This window comes from Oryx dammah, unplaced genomic scaffold (genome assembly GCF_014754425.2).
Source record: "Oryx dammah isolate SB20612 unplaced genomic scaffold, SCBI_Odam_1.1 HiC_scaffold_26, whole genome shotgun sequence".
In the NCBI taxonomy this organism is placed as follows: domain Eukaryota; kingdom Metazoa; phylum Chordata; class Mammalia; order Artiodactyla; family Bovidae; genus Oryx; species Oryx dammah.
The window spans coordinates 54,571,538-54,597,805 of NW_024070210.1; the positions used below are offsets into that span (position 1 = coordinate 54,571,538).

At 41.3% G+C, this 26,268-nt stretch overlaps 1 protein-coding gene across 4 annotated transcripts in view; it reads right to left on the minus strand.

Moving 5' to 3' along the window:
- The window catches only part of VPS13C (vacuolar protein sorting 13 homolog C), a 181,658-nt gene extending 166,947 nt beyond the window's left edge, over positions 1 to 14,711 (minus strand). For all 4 annotated transcript variants that reach the window (XM_040226663.1, XM_040226662.1, XM_040226665.1 and 1 more), the window contains exons 1-3: positions 14,511 to 14,711; positions 1,747 to 1,790; positions 1,042 to 1,084 (exon numbers count right to left, since the gene is read on the minus strand). In XM_040226663.1, the coding sequence (XP_040082597.1) occupies positions 1,042 to 1,084; positions 1,747 to 1,790; positions 14,511 to 14,610 (187 nt within the window). In that variant the 5' untranslated portion in view covers positions 14,611 to 14,711. The remainder of the gene's footprint in view (positions 1 to 1,041; positions 1,085 to 1,746; positions 1,791 to 14,510) is intronic.
- Positions 14,712 to 26,268: the final 11,557 nt, after the last annotated feature.

Below are 26,268 nucleotides of genomic sequence, written 5' to 3' on the forward strand. Positions count from 1 at the left end.
TAGTTATGGATGATCTTAGTGTAAGAGTTTAGCTACACAGACTTTCAACTTAACAGAACATATCCTTTATACCACATTGCTGCACAATATATTAAGTGAAATGGCTAAATGAAACATAAGGGAAATTAGCTATACTTAAATTCTCTTTAGTCAATCCTAAAGAAAATCAACCCTGACTATTCACTGAAAGGATTGATGCTGAAGCTGAAGCTCCAATACTTTGGTCACCTGATGCAAAGAGCCGAGTTGTTAGAAAAGACTCTGATGCTGGGAAAAATTGAAGGCAAAAGGTAAGAGGGTGGTAGAGGATGAGATGGTTAGATAGCATCACCAACTCAATAGCCATGAGTCTGAGCACACTCCAACAGGTAGTGAAGCAAGGGAAGCTTGGGGTCCTGCAGTCCATGGGGTTGCAAAGAATTGGACACAACTCAGCAACTGAGTTCTGAGTGAGGCTTCCCTGGTGCCTCAGAGGTTAAAGCGTCTGCCTCCAATGCAGAAGACCCGGGTTCGATCCTTGGGTTGGGAAGATCCCCTGGAGAAGGAAATGGCAACCCACTCCAGTATTCTTGCCTGGAGAATCCCATGGACAGAGGAGCCTGTGGTAGGCCACAGTCCACGTGTCGCAAAGAGTACAACACAACTGACCGACTTCACTTTCACTTTTCACTTTCAGAAACTGAACAACAACAAATTCTCTTTACTAGAGTCTGCAAATTATACTACTTTGAAGTTTAAAAAAAAAAAAATCTGCATATCAACTTTGAAAATGAAGATACTTTTCTGTGGTGGAACCAAAGCCTGAAAAATACCACTGCAGTTCAAATATCCTTCTAATTTAGAAGGTAATTGTTCAAAAACTTCCATACATATACTATGTACAGTATACATTAGGCTCAGAACTCGGAAAACTCTAATCAACATAAGCCAAAAACCTATCACATTTTGTTCAGGCTAAGAAAGACGTCTGAGACTAAATAACAGGAAATATAAAAAACTAAAAGGATGAAGAATAACTTAAATAAAGAGTGAAGTACTTACCAATTTGGCCAGCCTTGACTTTAAAAGGAACATCCAATTCACTCTTCAGAAGGAAGAAAAAAAAAAATTAAACAACATCTGAAACTATTAAGTGCCCCCAAATCATCTTTGTAATAATTATTTAAATACACAATCATCTCTAAGGAAACATAAAGTTTTTACATCTGAGTGAATCATAAAGGATATGTTTCATAGGTGAAAAAATGTTTTTATTAACTTACAATTGACTTTTAAGAAAGAATTCATAAGAGAAGTAAAATATAAACAAGAACAATAGAAAAAGAGTTTGTAAAGAACATTCCATCTTCCAAGAGATACTATTTCAATCATAAGGAAAAAAAATTATTTTTCTAAATCTTCAATCTCAGATTTTCCTAGAATAAATCATTAAACAAATAATCACTTCATCTGGTACCTGGCACCAGGTACCCAGCAACCAGGGTTTCAAAGAGCTTATCAAATTAACTGGGGAGTCAACATAGTAAAGAATTTGCCTGGAATACAGGAGAATGCAGATTCAATCCCTGGTTTGGGAAGATCCCCTGGAGAAGGGAATGGCTACTCATTCCAGTTTTCTTGCCTGGAGAATTCCATGGACAGAAGAGCCTGGTGGGCTACAGTTCATGGTGTTGCAAAGAGTCAGACAGGACTGAGCAACTAACATTTTTACTTTCAACATAGTTTATATAAAAAAAAAAAAATTACCAGAGCATTTTCTTTTATCTGTAGATTATCCAAGGCCACATTACCTTTAAAAAAAAGACAAAAATTATAAAGTTAGTATTAGTATACCCTGTCTTAATGCAACACCAATACTACACTGAATGCTAAGAAGTAAGCAAAGCAAACTTCAATTATTTAAGAAGCTAAGGCACAAAAGAGTTGCTCTATATAGACAGGAAGTATTAGTTACGGCATACTTTAGGTGAGCCCGATGCAAAAGAAATTATAAAATATTTAAACTGGCTAACATTTAAATAGACAAAGAGAAAGAAACTGATGCCTTTCAGACTAAAGAACTTTAGAACTGAAAATATCTATATATCCATCATTTTGAATGATTAAGCCAAAATCTTAAAAGAAGGAAATAAAGAGGTTACTATTAGAACAGATTAATTATCCTGTAACCCAGGATCTCTTCCTTAATCATAGTGTCAGTGAATAATTTCTATAAGAATACAGTGCTGGTCTTTTAAAACTTCAAAGATCCCACTTTCCCAGTAATTGTTTATGGTTCTACTATTCTTTCATTAGTCCAACTTTTTAAAAGTTTGTTCAGATATTAAGTTATAAAAATGAAAGCCATAATGACACTATTGCATGACTCAAATATTAAATACTGCACCTATATGTTCATACAGAATAAGTAAATATTCTTGTTTACATAAAAATATAAGCCAAAAAAAGTTTTCATTTCATGTAAATTCTCTAAAGGTTAGTAAAATGCAAGTTCCAACATGAAATACAAGTATAAATTATTCAATCATGCATTTTCTTAATCACTCATGACACATTTTTTCTTTCTTTCTTTCTTTCTTTTTTTTCAAAAACTACTATGCTTCCTACGCTCTCTCAAAACATTTCTCAATCAAACAGTTTCTTACTGGTGGTATTCTTAAAAGAGAATTAAAAAGTATATTCAACTTTATTATGCCACTGTTAAGAGATTCACTTTTCCCCAGATCTCAGATTTATTCAAGCAAACATTTATTAAGCACCTACTCCAAGTCATGTGCTGGAAAGAGAGAGAACAACAACCCTGCCCGGTGAGAAGTTCACAGCCTAGCAGAGGAGAGTAAATTTCTAAAATTTGGAAAATACTCTATTGACATCCCAACAGAACAGTACACAAGATGCAAGGGAGGAACCACCTAGTTCTGCCAAGGGAGATTAAGAACTTCACACAGAAGTTCAGGCTGGAAGACTGAAGAAATATTTATTGGGTGGATAAGAAAAGAGAGCAAAGGGCTTCCCTGCTGGCTCCACGGTAAAGAATCTGCCTGCCAATGCAGGAGACACAGGTTTGATTCCTGGGTCAGGAAGATCCCCCAGAGTAGGAAAGAGCAATCCATTCCAGTATTCTTGCCTGGGAAATACCATGGACAGAGAAGCCTGGTGGGCTACAGTCCACCGGGCCGCATGAGTCGGACAGACACAACTTAACAACTAAACCACCACCACCAAGAAAAGAAGGCAACAGACATCTCGGAGTAAAATGTATTTTAGAACGCACATGTGGTTTTTTGCAGCTAGATGTGAGGATGGGAGATAAAGCCAGAAAGGCTGGCAGGCGCTAGGCTAACCAAGAGTCTTCGGAATGAAAAGTTCAGACTGCTTACAAAGAGAGATGAAATATGTACAACGGGGATGACAAAATCTGAGCTAGAACCGTTATTCTATTGTTCTAAGAAATGGATCTGTCCAAATAATTTAGCTAAAGATACTGCAATATTGGTTATAAAGCAGAAAGGACTGATGGGAGGGAGGGGAGGGAGGGGGGAGGACCTAAAGAACTCCAAGTCCAGGAAGACAGCAAACATCATAATAACCTAAAACAGAGCAACAAAATATAGACAGACATGGGAACACACTCATAAAGCAGTGAGGTTTAAAATAAGGATAAAGAATGCCCAGCTTGATCTATATATTTAAAATTACATATATGCACATATACATAGATAACAAACAACTCTAACACTAGACACCATAATAATCACAGCTGTTATTGCCATATAATAAAGTTCATCTTCTTTATATACGCATATTGTAAATTTTCTATAATAAACTTAAAAGCTGCAAGAAAAGGAAAGTAGGAGGTAGAAGCCTCACAAATGGGAAGAAAATACTACAGCATAATAACAGGAGGAAAATTTCTACAATATACTGAAGAGAAATTAAAACCTGAAGTAGGCAATAACTTCAGGGTCTAAGAGACAGATGAAAAAGTTATTTTGGGGCTAGAACTGACAAGATGTCATCACTGACCAAACATATGAATAATATAGTAGTCATGGAAAACTGACATGTGTTTGAGAATTATGAAAAAAAAAATCTTTAAAAAGTATTATATGCATAAAAATTACATAAAGTGGGAGAACATTCCTGGACTTAATTCTGTCAGATGACGAATTACAAAAAAATTACAATTGGGAATTCTATTTGAGTCAAAAGAAGTAATGTGCACAGAAGCTAGTGTACATGTGAAGCCATACACACCAGTTTAACAAGACCTAAGACCTCTAGGGAGGCTTGTAAACTTGCTCATGAATTTTGCTTGTTCTTCCCCTTGATTTTCAACTAGAGGGTCAAGGGTCATCAGGAATGCTCTCAAGTAACCTGCAGCAGATATGAAGCATTTTCTAACAATTGTTAAGGCACTAACATAATATATGTAAAAATATAAGTGCACTCATAAAAAGCACATTTTCTACCACAGTGGCACTGTGGTTCTTTAATGAAGTGATAGATGCTATTTAAGATGTTAAATAGTAAAGCTGCCAATATGGCTAACAGAGCTGAACAAGTACATTTAGAAAGGCAGATTAGAGAAAGGTAATAGTGTTTATTGCTAGGAGGCAGAATTAAGGATTTTTTAACTCATGTTCTACAGTATTTTCTAGTTTTTACAATAAACAGATATTACTTTTATGTTAATACTATTAAATTACAATATGAAATGGGGAAACAAGGTAAACTCTAATGTCAATATGACCTTAATATGTTTTATCTAAACTCCTCCTATATTTACTATTTACTATCTACAGAACCATTAAAAAAAAGAAAGATCTATTTCTACTACTTAAGAGTCTAGCAATCAAATGCATACTTCCTCTCTGGAAAAAATGTAAATGTTATCTAACAAATAGTAACCATAACAATGATAATAAGAATGATACATTCTATAAATTATTTGCACTGAAGGAGGAGTCACTACTCCTAACACAAAGAAAAGGGGAGGAACAGCAGCGTATTTCTGATTAACACCAGGGTGAAAGTGCATTCATTTGTTCAACCGGAAGATGAGTGTCTTATCTAAGTAAGGCACTGTGCTCTTAGTGTACTCTTCCACTAAAATGCATGCTTTTCTGCAGATATAGAATATCAGCCACTTTGTATTTAACTGACTGCTGAGGCAAAAGTTAAGATTTAATTTTCCATTTCTACTCAAGATAATATAATTCTATACACATGCAAGTAACTTTAATAGCTATAATCAGATCACCCAGGGCTAAGAACACAGAGGTCATAGGAAGTTCCTGAAAACCTAGAGGAAGGGTAAATATTTGTGTCTAATCTTTAACAACTCCCCCCCCCCCAAAAAAAGGGAGGAAAGAAAGACTAATAATTGGAGGTGGGTAAACTTAACTCTGCCAGCGAGGAAGGCACTAAAGCCAATCCCATAATCAAGTGTGTCTAATCCCACAAATTTCTAAGAAGACCAAGGTGAGAAAGAAGAAAAGAGGCTCTGTGAAGTGATTTCCTTCTATGACGGATTGCCAAGTCGGAAGGATGACAGCGAAGGTTAGTCTGGCTTCAGAAGACAAGGTTTCTGATTTTGATCCTATATGATGAAAGTAAATGATGGCCCACCAGCTACCCAGGCCTCTCAATGCACTATATGATGAAAGAAACGCATGCACCATATGATGAAAGAAGTGAAAGTAAATCAAGAACAAACAGAAACATTCTGGATGAGCACACATGACTAGAGTGTCACACATAAACTTTCATTTGAGTCAGTTCTAATGAGGTGGAGGAAACTGGAGCCAATTATACACAGTGAAGTAAGCCAGAAAGAAAAATACCAATACAGTGTACTAACGCATATATATGGAATTTAGAAAGATGGTAACGATAACCCTGTATGCGAGACAGCAAAAGAGACACAGATGTATCGAACAGTCTTTTGGACTCTGTGGGAGAGGGAGGGGGTGGGATGATTTGGGAGAATGGCATTGAAACATGTATAATATCATATATGAAACGAATCGACAGTCCAGGTTCGATGCATGATACTGGATGCTTGGGGCTGGTGCACTGGGATGACCCAGAGGGATGGTACAGGGAGGGAGGAGGGAGGGGGGTTCAGAATGGGGAACACGTGTATACCTGTGGCAGATTCATGTTGATGTATGGCAAAACCAATACAAAATTGTAAAGTAATTAACCTCTAATTAAATAAATTTACATTTTAAAAAATAAAAAATAAACTTTCAAAGCTAATCTTGAAGGATATTTTAAAGAAGCATCTTAAAAGAGTAAATCCTCAATCAAAATTTAATAATCTTTATGAATGAACCAGAGGGAAATGAAAGTAAATCCATTAAATTAGCAAATGAAACCAAGGAGGCAGAATTGGAGCCAGCTCAGAAAAATTTCAAAAGAAAAAGAAAAGACTGCTAAATTATAGAAAATAACAAAGTTGGTACATTTGTGAATAAAAATCAAATGCCACTGATATAATGTGGAGCAAGTCCACCTCAGTCCAAGAATGGCTTTTAAAACATATAATGGCCTACAGAATAAATGTACGAAATTCAGTGCTGATGTTAAATACCTCCAGTCAGAAATAACCTGAACTTCCACAGAAGTTTCACTACACTATTCTTACGGCACTTAACACTTAGGTATATAAATCCCCAACCTAATTTCAAACTCATTGATTCTCCTCATAGAAGGCACTCAGTAAACACTGACTCAGTTAATTAGAATGCTTGCGTGTGTATTGTGTCGCGTGTATGTGTGCAGTTGTATCCGACCTTTGCAACCCCATGGACTGTAGCCCACCAGGCTCCTCTGTCCATGGGATTTCCCAGGCAAGAACACTGGAGTGGGTTGCCATTTGTACTGAAATAGAAATGACTACATTAAGAACATAAATCTTTCTATGTCATTGATAGAAAACACTCTCAGATCTACTACATTACTTGATCCTCACAGCCTCCTGGGTGTAAAAGGAGGCAGGATGTAAAAACAAATCAGGGCTTAGAGGTTAAATGATTGGCCTAAGAACACTATGTGAACATAGTAAGTGGTGCAGCCAGGGCTCAAATCTCCTGATGCCCCATGCTGTATTAAAAACATTACACTATCTCCCAAAGAGCACAGATAGGTTAGAGAATCTGATAATTCTATCTTCCTTGGAAAAAAAAAAAACAAATGCCATATAAGAACTGGACCCTGCACTCAGAGGCCTGGATAGCTGGTGGGCTATTTTTGGTTTTTGCTTTTTAAAAGAATTTCTTTAGAAACCCAAAACCAAAAAGGGTAACTAAAATCAGTATTGTCAGGTAAAAGACCAGGACACCAAAAGAGTGTCTAACAGGCTTTTTAATGGCGAAGCAGCCCGGACCGTGGTGGGGGTGGTTTTTATACGTTCCTTGCGAGGGATGGTCAGGCTACATGGATGGGGGTTCGGATAGGTTGCCAGGCCGAGGCGTTGCGGGCTGACAGGTCCTTCTACGTGGTTGGGGTGGGACGGCTTTAGCTGGTGAAGTGTGCTGTCATTGGTCCCTGGGATCTGGGAGGCGCCTTCCGTTAGGGACCTCCCCCGCCGGCGGGAGGGAGAGGAAGGGTGACCCATCATGGCCCCCAGGGTCCGGCCTTACAAGTATTACTAGCAAAGACATAACCAGAAAGGAAAGTCAAGCTTTATGTTAAGAAAAAGAAATATGTCTCCATGGAAAACACAGAAGCAGGAGATAGCATTGCAAAGGGTCATTTTAGTACTTTTTAAAAATCTACATTTTTCTAAAAACAAAAGAAATTCATAAGTTATGATTTAGAACTTTTTAGGACTATGAAGACCTTAAAACCTAACCTGCTTCCACTTCATACATGAAGAAATCTTTTAAAGAGACTGGGTGGTTTATGCAAGGTTATACAATTAATATGTAGCAGCTTCCCAGGTGGCTCAGCGGTAAAGAACCTGCCCACCAATGCAGGAGATGCCTGCCAAGCAGGAACTGCAGGTTCGATCCCTGGGTCAGGAAGATCCCCTGAAAAGGAAATGGCAACCCACTCCAATATTCTTGCCTGGGAAATACCATGGACAGAGGAGCCTGGTGGGCTACAGTCCAAGGGGTGGCAAAGAGTCGGACATGACTTAGCAACTAAACAGCAACAGCAGTAGTGCTCAGAATAGAATCTGTCTCCTGACTCCCTGGCCAATGTTCTTAATATAAAACATACAGACAAATACAAAACTGGGATTAAAAACAAAAAATCAACCAATAAACAAAAATGCCCTCATCCAGGGAACTAGCTTTGCATATTATAAAATGGTGAAAAAAGAATATGTGATGCTATGCACTTTTTATTTAAGATTTCCTTTGCTTATCTGTAACATAAACACTCATTATTTATTTGAAAGTATATATAAATATTCAAACACATTCATTTCCCAAGGACATGAGCTAAAGTAAGTGAAAGTGTTAGTCACTCATTCGTGTCCAACTCTTTACGATCACATGGCTCCTCTATCCACGGAATTCTCCAGGCAAGAATACTGGAATGGATAGCCATTCCCTTCTCGAGGAGATCTTCCCGACCCAGGGATCACACTTGGGTCTTCTGCATTGCAGGTAGATTCTTTACCATCTGAGCCACCAGGGAAGCCCTAAGCTAAGTAAATGAATGAACATTTCTAAAATAAATCAAATTATTTTGATAACTATTGCTTTAGTAAAAATACTTAATAAAATATTAAATCAACTCATTTCAGTTGAATCCAGCTATTTATCCCAAATTACCTCATCTAGAGTCCTTTTGATAGGAGTTCACAGTAACTCTGTCTTAGGAGGGGAAGCTGGGGGAAGGAGAAGAAACAACTGACTCTCACTCTTCCATTTCCCTATTGAAACAGGAAGTCTCAGCAAAGAAAGCTGGAAAGCTGCCATGTCACCACTGAACTTTCTCCTTTCAAATACATTTCAGGGCTCTCATAAGAGTAAGTAGTGTGGCAGAGCCCCTTCGCAGAATGGTTACCCAAGTACCAACTTCCAGCTCTATTTGTAGAAAGGGGTGAGTTTTATCATACTTTTCAAATTTGTGGAAAGTTTTTTTTAATAAAGTTTTAAAGCCTTGTTTTAAATAATGATATTTAAATACCTAAGTATGCTATGATATTGAACTTTTTTCTTGTTTACATGTGACAGGACAAATTAATAAGAAGTGTGGCTTTCACTAGGCTAAGTGTTGGCTGGGAGGAGAGAAATAAAAAAAAATTCCTCAACAGGTTTAGAAATACTTAGATATTGCTATGTTTTATGGATTAAGGTTAGAAAGAAGCAAAGAGGCCTGTTTTTTCAAGCTGCCCTTCAGCTACCTGTTAAGACAATGTAATACATAGATTTGGATTTGCAAATATCAGCATGAGGCTGGAACTTCATCCTGTCATACTTCATGACTGTGACTCTGCTCACCAGTAGTGAGTGAAGAACAAAAAGGTAAACATGATTTGACTATTATTTCTCTCCATGAATGCAGAGCAAGCGGGAGTACTTAATGAATGAGTACACATGGATCTGGCCTTGTTCAAGTCACAAAAGTTCAAAGCCTTCTCATTTACAGATAAGAAGCTAGTAGTCACTGGGCAAATGACTTGCTAAAAACCAGTGAACCAGGCAGTACTGGACATGTAATTAGATCCCATGTTTCCTCCTCCCTTATGCTGCTCAGCTCTCAGAACATCTGGCAGCTGAGGGGAAAGTGTCAAGGGTGGAGTGAAGGACAATAGAGTAATCAGCACAGGCTTGGCCTGGCTTGCAGAGTTAAAACTCTGAGGGCACTCCACCTGGCTCCTACTCCTACTGGTGGCCAGCAGGTCACCACAGCCACCTCCTGCATCCAACTCTTCACAGCCTCTGTGTATATTCTACCTATCAAATGGAAGCGAGAGCAGAATTCTGAATGGAGCTTTTCTGATGACTTTTCATGGCAAGTCACCTTGAAAAATCAAACTGAAAAAGGTTCTACATTGCCACAAACTTGTTTAAACCAAATTGCAAAAGATCTGGTGTTTCAACATACCTTTTCAAATATGTTACTCTTAAAACAATTAAATTCTGGACATGCCTCAAATAGCTAAAGGCTGTGCAACTTATCTCCTGGTACCAGTTAATGGGGAACAAAAACCTAGATAAACCTTCCCACCTACATAGGCAGCAACATGCACATCAGGCACTTTTCTGAACCTTTGAAAATCTGACTTACAAAATACCTGGCAGGTGGTATAAGAACTGTAAGTGTAAACTCAAATGCAAATTTTTTTTTTCTTTTAAGAACAATCTTTGGAAATGTGGTATTAGTTCTCTACACAAAATTATTACACTGAAGAATGTGAAAACCTTAGAGGTCATACTTATGAAAATATAGGCATAGCTCATTTTACTGCGCTTCCCTGGTGGCTCAGAGGTTAAAGTGTCTGCCTGCAATGCGGGAGATCTGGGTTCAATCCCTGGGTTGGGAAGATTCCCTGGAGAAGGAAACGGCAACCCACTCCAGTATTCTTGCCTGGAGAATCCCATGGACAGAGGAGCCTGGTGGGCTATAGTCCATGCGGTTGCAAAGAGTCGGACACGACTGAGTGACTTCACTTTCACTTTCACTTTACTGAGCTTCACAGATACTGTTTTTTACAAATTTTTTACAAATTGAAGGTTTGTGGCAACCCTGTTAAGCAAGCCTACTGGTGCCATTTTTCCAACAGTATTTACTCACTTCACGTGTCTGTGTCACATTTTGGTAATTCTTGCAATAAATCAAATTTTTTATTATTATTATATTTGCTATAGTGATCAGTGATTTCTGACATACCTACTGCAAAAAAGATCATGACTCACTGAAGGCTCAGATAATGGGTAGCATTTTTTAGCAATAAAGTATTTTAAATTAAGTATGTACATTTTTTGACATGATGCTATTGTACACTTGAAAGACTACTAATGTATGTTCCAAACATTAACTTTAATAAGCACTAGAAAACCAGAAAGTTCATGTGACTTGTTTTTTTTGATATTCACTTTATTGCAGTGGTCTGGAACCAAACTCTCAATATTTCTCAAGGTATTCATATAAAATAAAACACGAAGGCTGGTTTCCATCATTCGGCTAGGTTTGTGTATCATCACCATTACTATCAGTATTAACAATTTAACAATCATAATTACAAAAACTTTTCACGTGATTTACCTTACAAATAGTTTTATTTCCCCATTTTAAAAGGGAGATAAGGAAACTAAGGCTTAAAGAATTAAAATGTTTCTCCTATATCCCAAAGTTAGTAAATAAGTTTTCATTTTTCTACCACAGCAAGAATTTTTCAAAAATCATTATGTGTAAGTCACTTTTAAAAATACAGAGGAACTGTTGGGCATTTTTTAAAAAAAATATTTATAAGAATAAAAACAGAAGGAGATGACAAAGCTTTTATGTGTGCATGTGTGTTGCAATTTAAGGCAATATTCACAATAAACTTTCAGATTCTAGGCCTTCCAATAATTCTCCCCATCTTTCTCAATCTAATTTTTTGTTTCTTGTAGATTTCATTGGGAATGCCTATATATGTATGAATATATGCCCAGCAAATTTTTCAAATTATATCAACACACCATTCTGATTTCTAAAACTCCTTCCTGATACCATCCAAGCAAAGATTATGCATTTTTACTGACATGCTACCAAGTCACTTCTTAAAACTTCTGTTTCTTTCTTAAGTTAAAAATTTCATGAAGCATATAACTCCTCTAAGTACCTTTTAATTTCCTACTACAACCTATTCAGCAACAGAAGGTCTACTATAAATGTAAAATACAATCTCAATATTCCCCTTAGACTAGGGTTTCTCAACCAACATTTTGGGCTGAGTACTACAGTCCATGGGGTCACAAAGTGTCAGATATGACTTAGAGACTAAACAACAACTTTTTGCTGTGGGGAGCTGTCCTGAGCATTGTAGAACATAACAGTCTTTAGGGGTTCACCCAGGAAATACCAAAAGCACACATCTCCCCACAGCGTGACAATCAAAAGTGTCTCAGATATGCAATATTCTCTTGGAAGTGAAGTCATTCCTGGTTGAAAACCATTGCCATAGATTAGTCAAGGGTATCAATTTATCCCTTGTTTGGAAAGAATAGTAAATCAGCTTGCGAAATGTTTGCAGATGGAATTCTTCCCTTTCTCAACATATGAAAATTTAAGAAAAAAACTAAAAGGTCAAACTCTGTGATTCATAAACCTTATCTGCTAAACCAAACAGTTTTCAAGTAATTATTATATAAAATTTTAAATTCTTTAAAAGCTTGTCAATGTTAAAGATTTCACAAATATCAGCTGTTTTCTTAATAACTTAATAATCTCATTTGTTTTACTATAAAAAGTGTAAGATAAATTTATTCAAAGAACAGAAATCACCAGTTCACAGTTTTACCTATTTTAATGAGAGAATTAGCATTCTAAACAAAATATTTGAGCAATAGTTGTAAAAGCTCATAACATTGCTTTCTTTATGCTTATCACAAAAACAAAAGGCAGCAAAACTTTATGCATGTTTAGCTGTGGTCTAATAAACCTGAATGGACTTCCATCAGGGGCATTTCCTAAAAGAAATGGGTTTATTTCCTCAGGGCTTAATATAAAGTTGATGCTGGCCATGGGCATAACGCACAAGTACCAAGTCACTTCAGCTGTGTCCGACCCTGTGTGACTCTATGGACTGTAGCCTGCAAGTCTCCTCTGTCCACGGGGTTCTCCAGGCAAGAATACTGGAGTGGATAGCCATTCCTTTCTCCAAGGGATCTTTCCCACCCAGGGATGGAACCGGGGTCTCCCACATCATAGGCCAACTCTTTACCATCTGAGCCACCATGGAAGCTCAAAAAGAAATGGAATACATTCTAATGGTATATTTTATTTAACCCAATATATTCAAATATTATTTTACCACGTGATCAATATAAAAAACTGCTGAGATATTACACTTTTCTCCTACTGAGTATTTTCAAAACTTGCTGTGTACTTTATACATCTGGCACAATTTATTTTGCACTAACTACACTGACAGTGTTCTTATCGTGGCTATATTATAGGACAGCTACGACGACTTGCTGACTGAATTAAAAGCAGTTACATCCATTTGGCATCACCGACTCAATGGACATGAGTTTGAGTAAACTCCCAGAGCTGGTGATGGACAGCGAGGCCTGACGTGCTGCAGTCCATGGGGTCGCAAAGAGTCGGACATGCCTGAGCGACTGAACTGAACATCCATTTGAGTACTACTCGGACACAACTGAGCGACTTCACTTTCACTTTTTACATTCATGCATTGGAGAAGGAAATGGCAACCCATTCCAGTGTTCTTGCCTGGAGAATCCCAGGCACGGAGGAGGCTGGTAGGCTGCGGTCCATGGGGTCACTAAGAGTCGGACACGACTGAGCGACTTCACTTTCACTTTAGATTTCCCTTCAAAGCTGACAAAATTCCCAAAACTCTTCAGTAGAGTGAGGAAGTATCCCCAGTGTCCCCAGAGCTTTTCAGGTAAATGGTGCAAACAAGCTTTCTGAACATGGAGAAGCACACTACAGTCTACTTCTATACACGTCCTCTAGGACAGAAGCGTTGGTGTCAGTCCTTCAGTGCGCAACCAGTTCAGTTCAGGCGCTCAGTCGTGTCCGACTCTTTGCGACCCCATGGAACCGCAGCACGCCAGGCCTCCCTGTCCATCACCAACTCCCGGAGTCACCTAATTAATGATGATGTAGCTCGTGGCTTGAATTTCTCTCTGTTGCTCCAAAACAAAATTGAAACTCCTCTTCTCATTAAGAGGAAAATCAATCCTAAGGGAAGCAGTCACTTTCTCAGTAGCTGAGAGTATTATGAGTTAAGAATTTCTACCGACGAGCCTTTCCTAGTGATCTTCCCCTACTTGCCAACCGTTTCCCAAACCCTTTAGAGAAAAGCCAGTTCCTGACAGCTATCAACTGCCAGAAAAGATAACTATGAAACACAATTTCCTGTTTCTCCTTCCTTGATGCCACTTGGGCGTGTGTGACCACGCAGCCAGCCTCGCTCCACCTGGAGTGAGAACAGGGAGGGTTCCGTGGAGTCGAAGGGGCCAGGCCGAGGGCAGGCAGAGGTCTCCCAAGGTGGGCAGGTGGGACCGGGCAGGGACTTCGGACTCAGGGACACGAAAGCCGGGAATCTCCGCGAGACGGGCGCAATTCAACCGCCCCTCTCCAGCCCCTGCGAGCACCCAGGACCCCGTGGCGGTGGAGGCGGGCACAGGCCTCCCCACGCCCTGCACCTGCGGCCCAGGCCCCACCGAACGCCCTCCCCAGAGGCGGAGCCTCAGACGGCAGAAGGAACTGGGCCGGGGCTGGAGCCGGGAGGGGAGCAGCCTGCGGCTGGGGCCCCATGGCCAGCGTCTGCAACCCCCAGCAGCCCGCGGCCGCGCCCTCTCGCTTACCGCCCCAGATCCCCAGCTTCAGCTGGGACTTGTTCAGGTTTTCCACATAGTCCCCCAGGAAGCGGTTCAGCAGGTCCGCGACCACCGACTCCAGCACCATGGTGAGACCCCCGCACAGGAGAGGGAGGAGCCGGAACCGACCGGCGCAGCTGAGGGCGGCGCCCAGCGCTGCGAATGACAGCCCCCCGGGCGCCGACCCGCCCCGGCGCCGCGCTGCACCGCGCGTGATTGGGCTGTGCGCAGGCGCGCCACAGCCGCCGCTGCTGCTGTTGCTGCTGCTGGGTTTGCTCCTGCTGCCTCCCGGAGCTTCGGGGGCGCGTCGCAAACTCGTGACCCCCTGGCCGCAGGCCGCCAGGGCACCTGACAGCGGGCGGAGCGGTGGAGAAGCTGCTTTGGCGCTTGTCTCAGCGACCAGCACCAGAGGAAAGAGATGTTAGAGAAAGAAAAGGGAGGCAGGAGTTACTGAGCACGGGGACATCTTTGATGGTCCCTCTGCTTCCTCTGAGTCGCCTTCTTTTGACTTGAGGACCGTAGGGCTCCGTCATCAGGGTGGGAAGCAGCTGTGCGGCGCTGGAGCCGACCGAATGGCTGCCCGGCGCTTCCCAGGCCTCCAGTCCACACTGAGCAGCCTCATAAGGAACCATCCGTTCAGGAGGGGAAAATAGGAGACCCTGCACCCTCGTTCTGCTACACATCAGCCGCACCTGGCACGAGCGCTCTGCCTCCTTTTCCGTCCGGAAAACACACTTCAGTAATTTGCAAGTGGGAGGAGGGGAAACAACTGCATCATAAGATGGCAGAATGGGAACTCAGTATGCATTTCGTTAACTCGTTCTTTTACTCGCTTCTGTGCCTGGTTGGCTCTTAGTTAATTCAGGAGTCACTTCTTAATTACATACTAAGTTAAGGAAATAAAGAACAAAACGACGTAGTACTTCCTTTTTTTTTCCCTTTAAGGGTAAGTTAGCTGTTAACTTCATCTCTTTTAATCATTGAACTGTTTCTGGCGTGCCAAGACTTTTTGAAAGTGAGGCTTTTATAATTCAAGGACTTTTAGTAAAATTTAGCCACTCATTGACAAGCCAATTCTCTTTAGAGAACAGGACATTTTTTTAAATTTATTTAAAAAAAAAAAACTGAGATAGTTTACAAACATAAACCTGAGCAATAATGAGATTATTTGTGGTCACGTGTTTATTAAATGCTTCACTGCACGTGTCTGAAAAACTATATGTAAACTGCTCTTAAACAACTTCTATGGACATTGTGTAATCCCCAGATTCAAATGTTGAAATTCTTTTTATTTAATTGAAGGAGAATTGCTTTACAGAATTTTGTTTTCTGTCAAACATCAACATGCAAATGTTGAAATTTTAACCTCTACTGTCAGAGTATTAGGCAGTGGGGCCTTTGGGAGGTAATTAGGTCATTAGGTAATTAAGTAGAGCCCTCATGGATGGGATTAGTAGCCCTATGAAAGAGACCCCAGAGAGTTCCCTCACCCCTTCTGCGGTGTGAAGATACAGCAAGAAGACTGACATCTATGAACCAGGAAGTGGGCCCTCACTAGACTGAATCAACTGGCACCTTGATCTTGAACTTCCTGACTTCAAGAACTGTGAAAATTGTATTATTTTTAAACCACCCAGCCTGTTGTATTCTGTAATAGCAGCCTGAACAGACTAATAAGAGGATCAAAAAGAAAAATCATTCCTTAAATACAAAGTTCACTGGAGAAAAAAGTCAAAATATCTAGAATTGGTGTTATATAAAATGGATGTAAAAGAAAAGAATCAACACTAAGCAGTACTAATGCTATCAATAACCACCTTCATCCCTCACTCCAGCCCACAGAAAATAAAACAGTAACCGTTTGTTTTTCCTAGCTTAGTCACCCTGACAAAATACCTAGGATGTATTTTGAAGCACTTCATACTTCATTCCTTTACCATCCACAACCAATTAACAGCCAAACATGTCTCTTCTGCTTTTGCATATTTCCTAAATTCTCTTTATATCTCACCCAGACTGCACAATCACCCACTAACCTGTCCCAAACTTGTTTCTAATCTGCTCCCAACCACCCCTCTCCCCTTGTACATTCACACCAACTATGCACTGGGAAGAGTGAAAAAAAAAGATACATAGATAGATCCCTACAGATATCCATACATTGTTACTGAGATAGGCATGCACCAGAAAAAGTTGAGAAACCAAACAATGCAAGTGAAAGAAAGTTGAAAGTGAAAGTTAAGTCGCTCAGTCGTGTCCGACTCTTTGCGACCCCGTGGACTGTAGCCCACCAGGCTTCTCCGTCCATGGGATTCTCCAGGCAAGAATATCGGAGTGGGTTGCCATTTCCTTCTCCAGGGGATCTTCCTGACCCAGGGATCGAACCCAGTCTCCCTCATTAGAGGCAGATGCTTTAACCTCTGAGTCACCAGGGAAGCCCCAGTGCAAGGATATATGAATAGCTGTGCAAGAGGATAAAAGAGATGTCACAAGCCGAAGCATGTGGTCAAGGAAATGGAACAGGAGGGGAAATTAGCTGGGAGAAGTGGGCAATACTAATCCTTGTGTAACAATAACTTCTTGTACTTTTATGGTTCTTTACACTTTTGAAAGAACGTAACATATGCATATGCCTACCTTAATAAGCATGATTCCATTTTATTAATACTTCTGCAGTTGTACTTCATGAGCTATCATTCCAGTATTATGCCAAAGTATACATTTTCAAGTAATCCTCACAAAAGATCTGCGAGACAAGTAATGCAGATAATAGTACTGTCTTCATTTATAGGAAAATTAAAGTCAGTGATTTACATAAAATTAAATGATTTGCATAAAACTACACAGCAGGTATTTATTTCCCTTAGCTCCCTGAGCACTGCTACTTTTTCTCTTTTAATAAATAGAGTCAAATCACCACTAGGCTAGCAATAATTCTCAGAGATCTTGTTTGAAAGGGTACTGACAGAATGGAAAACCTCAGAGTAGAAAAACTCAGCTCAAAATTGTCAGTACAAATAATGCTACTACCATATAGGATAAAAAGCTTTTAAGTTTTAATATTTTACTTTTTAAGTATATTTTGAGGAAATGGTTATTACATACAGAATAATGCTCCAAATTTCATATACTTCTCGAAAAAATCCTAATCCAAAACAAACCATAACTAATGAAAGAAGCATCATTAGCCCTGTAACACAGTATACCAAAAAGAATTTGGACACACAGATTAACTAAAAAACATAAGCATTCTATTATTTATAGCTCTTATATTCATTCCAGCTTCAGAACAATGAGAAGTTTAACAAAGGCAATCAAAAGCTACACTGCCAGGAGGGACTGAGCAATAAAAACTGATTAGCAAAATATTTTTATGTTTTCTTTATTTTTTTTAATTTATTTATTTTTTATTTTACTTTACAATTCTGTATTGGTTTTGCCATACATTGACATGAATCCAAGTCAAAATTAGGGACACTTTAGAAATTGATGGCTTTTGCTTAAAGACTGAAAAATAAGAAATTGTAGTGTCACACTACTAGCTCCTACTCACCCCCCATTCCTCCTAGTCCTCGACTTTGTTTAGAAAAACAAAGGGATTTGGCGGAAAGGAAATGGAGGAGAAAGCTAGAGAATAAAATGGTACTGTGGATTTTTAGAAAAGTTTGGAAGTTTAACTGGGAGAAGGCTTATGAGAGCATTGCAGAATGTCAGAGAAGAGCTCAAATATCATCTGGTTAATCCAACCTCCTCCTTTGGCAAATGGAGACACTGAGTGGGAGAGAGAATTAAGGGACTAGCCAAAGTCCCTCAGGAAGTTACTATCAGAGCTAAAATCCAAGTGTCCCAATTCCCTGGTCTGTGTACTTTGCATTACTTCACACTCTAATTCTGTTGAATGAGATGAGTAAGTCAGAACACCAGTATTTTATTTGGTTAGAAACTTTCTTCTTCTTGCTTTCCTTGACATCTATGTTATCTTGCAGGTCTGCTTTATTTCTTAATATTTATTTGGCTGAGCCAGGTCTTAACTGTGGCACACAGAATCATTCATTTTCGTGGCAACATGTGGGATATTTAGCTGCAGCATGCGGAATCTAGTTCCCTGACCAGGGATTGAACCTGGGCCCCCTGCATTGGGAGCATGGAGTCTTAGTCACTGGACCACCAGGAAAGTTCAAGGTCTGCTTTAAATGGTCTGTCTTCTACTCCAAGAGCACCTCGGACCTTGATGGTGAGTGATCTATTTATGCTTGCTTTGCAAAATTGATTTCCAGCTCCATCACTGAAGGTTCCCAGAGCTCGGATAATGACAGTCTTCCTCTGAATAGATTTGGGTGTTCCATGAACAGAGCCTCATCCTGTTAGACAAACCACCTGAGTACTTCATGGATCATGCTTCCAAGGTAAGTAAAACATTAGGCTTAATGTGGTCATGGGGACCGGCCATGCAAGGGCATGTTTCTGCTGTTTTCAAGACATCTTATATAGGAAATGTTTCCAAAGTGTTATTGAAGAAGGTGATTTATTAATAAAAAATAAAGCAAATCTACTTGGCTTGGCCAGAAAGAGAAATGTTTTTAAGGGAATCCATGTGTGAATCACCTAATCCTTAATCAAACAGATTCATATAATAACGGCTAAGTGATAGCCAACACTTACTATGTACCAGGTTTTCATGCATTTAACCCTCACAATGATCATGTGTGGTAGGCCTTGTAAGCGCCATTATACAACTTCAACTCAGAGAAGTTAATTTACTTGCCCACAGTTCCATAGTTTAAAAGCTGCATAATATTTGAACCGAGGATGGATAACTCCAAACTCTATGTTTCTTTACTGCCGCGGCCAGCACTGCAAGGTTTTTCCCCTACCCGGGAGACACGGGAAACGGAGCTCGATCGCTGAGAAAAGAAAGAGACTGAGACAGAAAGATGGGGTTGAGAGGATCAGACCAAAATGGCTGATAGTCTCCTTTATTTCAGTAACAATATTTATAGTGCAGCCTACGTGACATATGACATTTCTCAAGCAGTATTTACAACAATCAATAATCAATCAACAAGATCACCAGACTCCCTTTATTGTATACAGGCAAACAATACTTGTTTTAGAAGAATGGCAGATGTTAGACTCCCTGGAGCTATAAGGTCATGATGACATTCTCAGGAGGGGCGGGACAGGGCGCTTAAGGAACAAGTCCTTAGGGCTCGGCAAACACGCCAAGCAGCTCCCAGGACTTAACCCATTACGGGCAGTCCCCCGCACTTTACCACTAATTCATCTCTCCCTCCACAACACAGCTTTGCTTAACCACTTCTCAGACAGCTTCTCAGACTGTTAGCCTCACTATTTTAATCCAGGGCTCTCTGGGCTCTCATTTGCAGAGCTAACAGCATCTTGCCTCCTGAGAAAAGATGAGTCAAAACACAATCACATGACTCTTAAGTGTATAATTGGTAAACATTCTCCCATAGGTTTAACAGTGACCCAAGGCAAAAAAAAAAAAAAAAAGATAGCCCACATCCACGGACAAAGGAAAAGCTGTAACATGACATTAGAAGGGGAGCTGTTGCTGCTGCTAAGTCACTTCAGTCGTGTCCAACTCTGTGCAACCCCATAGACAGCAGCCTACCAGGCTCCATTGTCCCTGGGATTCTGCAGGCAAGAACACTGGAGTGGGTTGCCATTTCCTTCTCCAATGCATGAAAGTGAAAAGTGAAAGTGAAGTCGTTCAGTCATGTCCGACTCTTTGCAACCCCATGGACTGCAGCCTACCAGGCTCCTCCATCCATGGGATTTTCCAGGCAAGAGTACTGGAGTTGGGTTGCCATTGCCTTCTCCAGAATGGGAGCAATCATGTTAAAATCAAACCTCTACCCTCCAGAGACACTTGGAGTGCACAAGCAAAACCTGGTGTGCACCAGGAAACAGGAGAAAGGAACAGTGACCCCCACAAGAGATTCTGAGTGTTGGAGGGTCTGCAGAAGTGTGGGTCAACAATGGCCTGCCACAGGACCAGAAATGCAGAAGGTCTAAGAGGCACGGCCTAAGTCCTCTTGGAGGAGGTCGTCATTAGCCCTACCATAGAAACTGCATGCAATATGGGAGACCTGGGTTCAATCCTTGGGTTGGGAAAATCCCCTGGAGTAGGGCGTGGCAACCCACTCCAGTATTCTTGCCTGCATAATACCCATGGACAGAGGAGCCTGGCAGGCTATGTAGGGTCTATGGGCTCGAAAAGAGTTGGACACAGCTGAGCGACTAAGCACACAGAGACTGCATGCTCAAGTCCTGAGCCACCTCAGGTCAGACTACAGTGAGGGAGCACAGTGCCACCCATCAGCAGAAAGTTGGATTAAAGATTTACTGAGAATGGCCTTGTCTACCAGAGCAAGAGCCAGTTTTCCCCAGCCAATCTCTCCCATCGGGAAGCTTGCATTAGCCTCTTATTCTCATTTATCAGAGGGCAGACAGAAGAAGCAAGAACTACAATCGCATGGCCTCCAGAGTGAAAACCACAATCAAGGAAAACTAACCAAAATGATCACGTGGATCACAGGCTTGTGTAAGTCAGTGAAGCTATGAGTCACGCTATGCAGGGCCACCCAAGAGAGATGGGACATGGTGGAGAGTTCTGACAAAACGTGGTCCATTGGAAGGGAATGGCAAACCACTTCAGATTCTTGCCTTGAGAAATCCATGAACAGTATGAAAGAGCAAAACGATACGAAACTGAAAGATGAGCCCACCAGGTCAGTAGGTGCCCAGTGTGCTAATGAGAAAGAGTGGAGAAACAGCTCCAAAAAGAATGAAGAAGCTGAGCCAAAGTGGAAAGGACACCCAGTTGTGGATTTGTCTGGTGGTGAAGGGCTTCCCTGATAGCTCAGTTGGTAAAGAATCTGCCTGTAGTGTGGGACACCTGGGTTCAGTCCCTCGGTTGGGAAGATCTCCTGGAGAAGGGAAAGGCTACCCACTCCAATACTCTAGCCTGGAGAATTCATGGACTGTACAGTCCATGGTGTCGCAAAGAGTCAGACATGACGGAGAGACTTTCACTATCACTGGTGGTGAAAGTATATTCTGATGCTGTAAAGAACAATATTGCATAGGAACCTGGAATGTTAGGTCCATGAATCAAGGAAGATTGGATGTGGTCAACAGGAAATGGCACAAGTGAATACCTACATTTTAGGAATCAGTGAACTAAAACGGAGGAATGGGCAAATTTAACTCAGATGATCACTGTATCTACTACTGTGGGCAAGAATCACTTAGAAGGGATGGAGTAGCCCTCATACTCAACAAAAGAATCTGAAATGCAGTACTTGAGTGAAATCTGAAAAATGACAGGATGATCTCTGTTTGTTTCCAAGGCAAACTATTCAATATCACAGTAATTCAAGGCTATGCCCCAACCACTGATGCTGAAGAAGCTGAAGTCCAACAGTTCTATGAAGAACTACAAGACCTTCTAAAACTAACACCCAAAAGAGATGTCCTTTTCATTATATGGCACTGGAATGCAAAAGTAGGAAGTCAAGAAATACCTGGAATAACAGGCAAGTTTGGCCTTGGAGTACAAAATGAAGCAGGGCAAAGGCTAACAGACCTTTGCCAAGAGAATGCACTGGTCATAGCAAACACCCACTTCCAACAACACAAGAGGGGAATCTACACATGGACATCACCCGGTGGTCAATACTGAAATCAAACTGATTCTATTCTCTGAAGTCAAATAAGGAGAACTCTATACAGTCAGCAAAAACAAGACTGGGAGCAGACTGTGGCTCAGATCATGAGCTCCTTATTGCAAAATTCAGACTTAAATTGAAGAAAGTAGGGAAAACCACTAGACCATTCAAGTATGACCTGTATCAAATCCCTTGTAATTATACAGTAGAAGTGACAAATAGATTCAAGAACAGAAGAACTATGCAAAAAAAAGATCTTAATGACCCAGATAACCACGATGGTGTGATCACTCATCTAGAGCCAGTCATTCTGGAGTGTGAAGTCAAGTGAGTCTTAGGAAGCATCACTATGAACAAAGCTAGTGGAGGTGATGGAATTCCAGCTGAGCTATACTTTGGCCACCTGATGTGAAGAGCCAACTATTGGAAAAGACCCTGCTGCTGGGAAAGATTGAAGGCAGGAAGAGAAGGGGACAATAGAGGATGAGATGGTTGGATGGCATCACTGATTCAGTGGATATGAGCTTGAGCAAACTCAGGGAAATAGTGAAGGACAGGGAAGCCTGGCATGCTGCAGTTTATGGGGTGGCAAAGAGTTGGACATGACCTAGCAACTGAACAACAACAACAAGAAATTTGACCAGGAGTGGAACTCAAGTAAAGACAAAGAAGTAGGTAGTCAAGGGCATGGCAAACTCAAGGATATACCAACTCTGCCCCCAGGCTAGATATATAAACAGTGTTCAATAGTCTCTTCTCATTTCTGCCTCAGCCAAGCAATGTTCAAATATGCCACCCTCATTATTTCACTCCTCTTCTGACAGAAGTGCATAGCTAATATGATCTTGTACAGTAGGATCTACCTGCCTAGCATAGTGGCTGGAAGCCAGGATGCATCCAGTAAATATCACTTTGAATGAATAAAGGAACTAATGAACATTTGCTCTCCTCTGTACTAACAATAAATATCTGACATTGTGTATATCAGGCTGTATGCTAAACTTTTCATCTGCATTATCTTATTGTATGGGCTTCCCTGGTGGCTCAGTGGTAAAGAATCCTCCTGCAATGCTGGAGACACAGGAGACGCTGGTTTGATCCCTGGGTAGGGAAGTTCCCTGGGAGAAGGAAATGGCAACTCACTCCAGTATTCTTGCCTGGGAAATCCCACGGACAGAGGAGCCTTGGAGGTTAGTGTCCATGACGTTGCAGAAAGTTGGCCACAACTTAGCGAATAAATAAGAACAAAAACAATAGATAGATGGGTATTATTACTACCAAAAGGGGCAAGGCAGGTCTCCTGGGTCTTTAAGTTCACTAATCCCATTACCTAAGCCAAAGCCTTTGACTGTGTGGATCACAATAAACTGTGGAAAATTCTGAAAGAGATGGGAATACCAGACCACCTGACCTGCCTCTTGAGAAATCTGTATGCAGATCAGGAAGCAACAGTTAGAACTGGACATGGAACAACAGACTGGTTCTAAATAGGAAAAGGAGTACATCAAGGCTGTATATTGTCACCCTGCTTATTTAACTTATATGCAGAGTACACCATGAGAAACACTGGACTGGAAGAAACACAAGCTGGAATCAAGATTGCCGGGAGAAATATCAATCACCTCAGATATGCAGATGACACCACCCTTATGGCAGAAAGTGAAGAGGAGCTAAAGAGCCTCTTGATGAAAGTGAAAGAGGAGAGTGAAAAAGTTGGCTTAAAGCTCAACATTCAGAAAACTAAGATCATGGCATCTGGTCCCATCACTTCATGGGAAATAGATGGAGAAACAGTAGAAACAGTGTAGGACTTTATTTTGGGGGGCTCCAAAATCACTGCAGGTGGTGACTGCAGCCATGAAATTAAAAGACGCTTACTCCTTGGAAGAAAAGTTATGACCAACCTAGACAGCATATTCAAAAGCAGAGACATTACTTTGCCGACTAAGGTCCGTCTAGTCAAAGCTATGGTTTTTCCTGTGGTCATGTCTGGATGTGAGAGTTGGACTGTGAAGAAGGCTGAGCACCGAAGAATTGATGCGTTTGAACTGTGGTGTTGGAGAAGACTCTTGAGAGTCCCTTGGACTGCAAGGAGATCCAACCAGTCCATTCTGAAGGAGATCAACCCTGGGATTTCTTTGGAAGGAATGATGCTAAAGCTGAAGCTCCAGTACTTTGGCCACCTCATGTGAAGAGTTGACTCATTGGAAAAGACTCTGATGCTGGGAGGGATTGGGGGCGGGAGGAGAAGGGGATGACAGAGGATGAGATGGCTGGATGGCATCACGGACTCGATGGACGTGAGTCTGAGTGAACTCCGGGAGATGGTGATGGACAGGGAGGCCTGGCGTGCTGCGATTCATGGGGTCGCAAAGAGTAGGACATGTCTGGGCGACTGAACTGAACTGAACTGAATCCCATTACCCTCTGATGGAGAAGAATAAGAGGCTTATGGAAGCTTCCTGATGGGAGAGACTGGCTGAGAGGGAAACTGGGTCTTGTCCTGATGGGTGGGGCCATGCTCAGTAAATCCTTAATTTTCTGTCAATGGGTGGGGCTGTATTCCCTCCCTGTTTTTTGACCTGAGGCCAAACTATGGTGGAAGTAATAAAGATAATGGTGACCTCCTTTAAAGGTCTCATGCCACACTCAGTGCTCCCAACCCTGCAGCAAGCCACTGCCGACCCATGCCTCCACTGGGGACTCCTGGACACTCACGGGCAAGTCTGGGTCAGTCTCTTGTGGGGTCACTGCTCCTTTCTCCTGGGTCCTGGTGTGCATAAGATTTTATTTGTGCCCTCCAAGAGTCTGTTTCCCAATCCTGTGTAAGTTTTGGTGGCTCTATGGTGGGGTATTTGGTGACCTGTTCCAAGAGGGCTTATGACATACCAAGGTTTACTGCACCCAGAGTCCCTGCCCTTGCAGCAATCCAATGCTGACCCATATCTCTGCAGGAGACACTCAAACACAGTTCTGGCTCAGTCTATGTGGGGTCTCTGGGTCCTGGTGCACACAAGGTTTGTTTGAGCCCTCTGAGTGTCTCTGGTGGGTATGGGATTTGATTCTAAATGCTATTTTGCCCCTCCTACTGTCTTGCTGGGGCTTCTCCTTTGCCCTTGGACATGGGGTATCTCCTCAAAGTCACGCCAGTGCCACACAGCCACCTTGTCTAACTCAGTGAAACTATGAGCCATGCTGTTTAGGGCCACCCAAGATGGACAGGTCATGGTGGAGAGTTCTGAAAAAACGTGGTCCACTGGAGAAGGGAATGGCAAGCCACTTCAGTATTGTTGCCTTGAGAACCCCATGAACAATATGAAAAGGTAAAAAGAAAGGACACTGAAAGATGAACTCCCCAATATGCTACTGGAGATCAGTGGAGAAATAACTCCATAAAGTATGAAGAGAAGGAGCCAAAGAAAAAACAACACCCAGCTGTGGATGTGACTGGTGATGGAAGTAAAGTCCAATGCTGTAAAGAGCAATATTGCATAGGAACCTGAAATGTCAGGTCCATGAATCAAGGCAAATTGCAAGTGGTCAAACAGGAGGTGGCAAGAGTGAACATCAACATTTTAAGAATCAGCTAACTAAAATGGACTGGAATGGGTGAATTTAACTCAGTTCAGTTCAGTTCAGTCACTCAGTCATGTCTGACTCTTTGCAACCCCATGAATCGCAGCATGCCAGGCCTCCCTGTCCATCACCATCTCCCGGAGTTCACTCAGACCCACGTCCATCGAGTCCGTGATGCCATCCAGCCATCTCATCCTCTGTCATCCCCTTCTCCTCCTGCCCCCAATCCCTCCCAGCATCACAGTCTTTTCCAATGAGTCAACTCTTCACAAAGTACTGGAGCTTCAGCTTTAGCATAATTCCTTCCAAAGAAATCCCAGGGTTGATCTCCTTCAGAATGGACTGGTTGGATCTCCTTGCAGTCTAAGGGACTCTCAAGAGTCTTCTCCAACACCACAGTTCAAACGCATCAATTCTTCGGTGCTCAGCCTTCTTCACAGTCCAACTCTCACATCCAGACATGACCACAGGAAAAA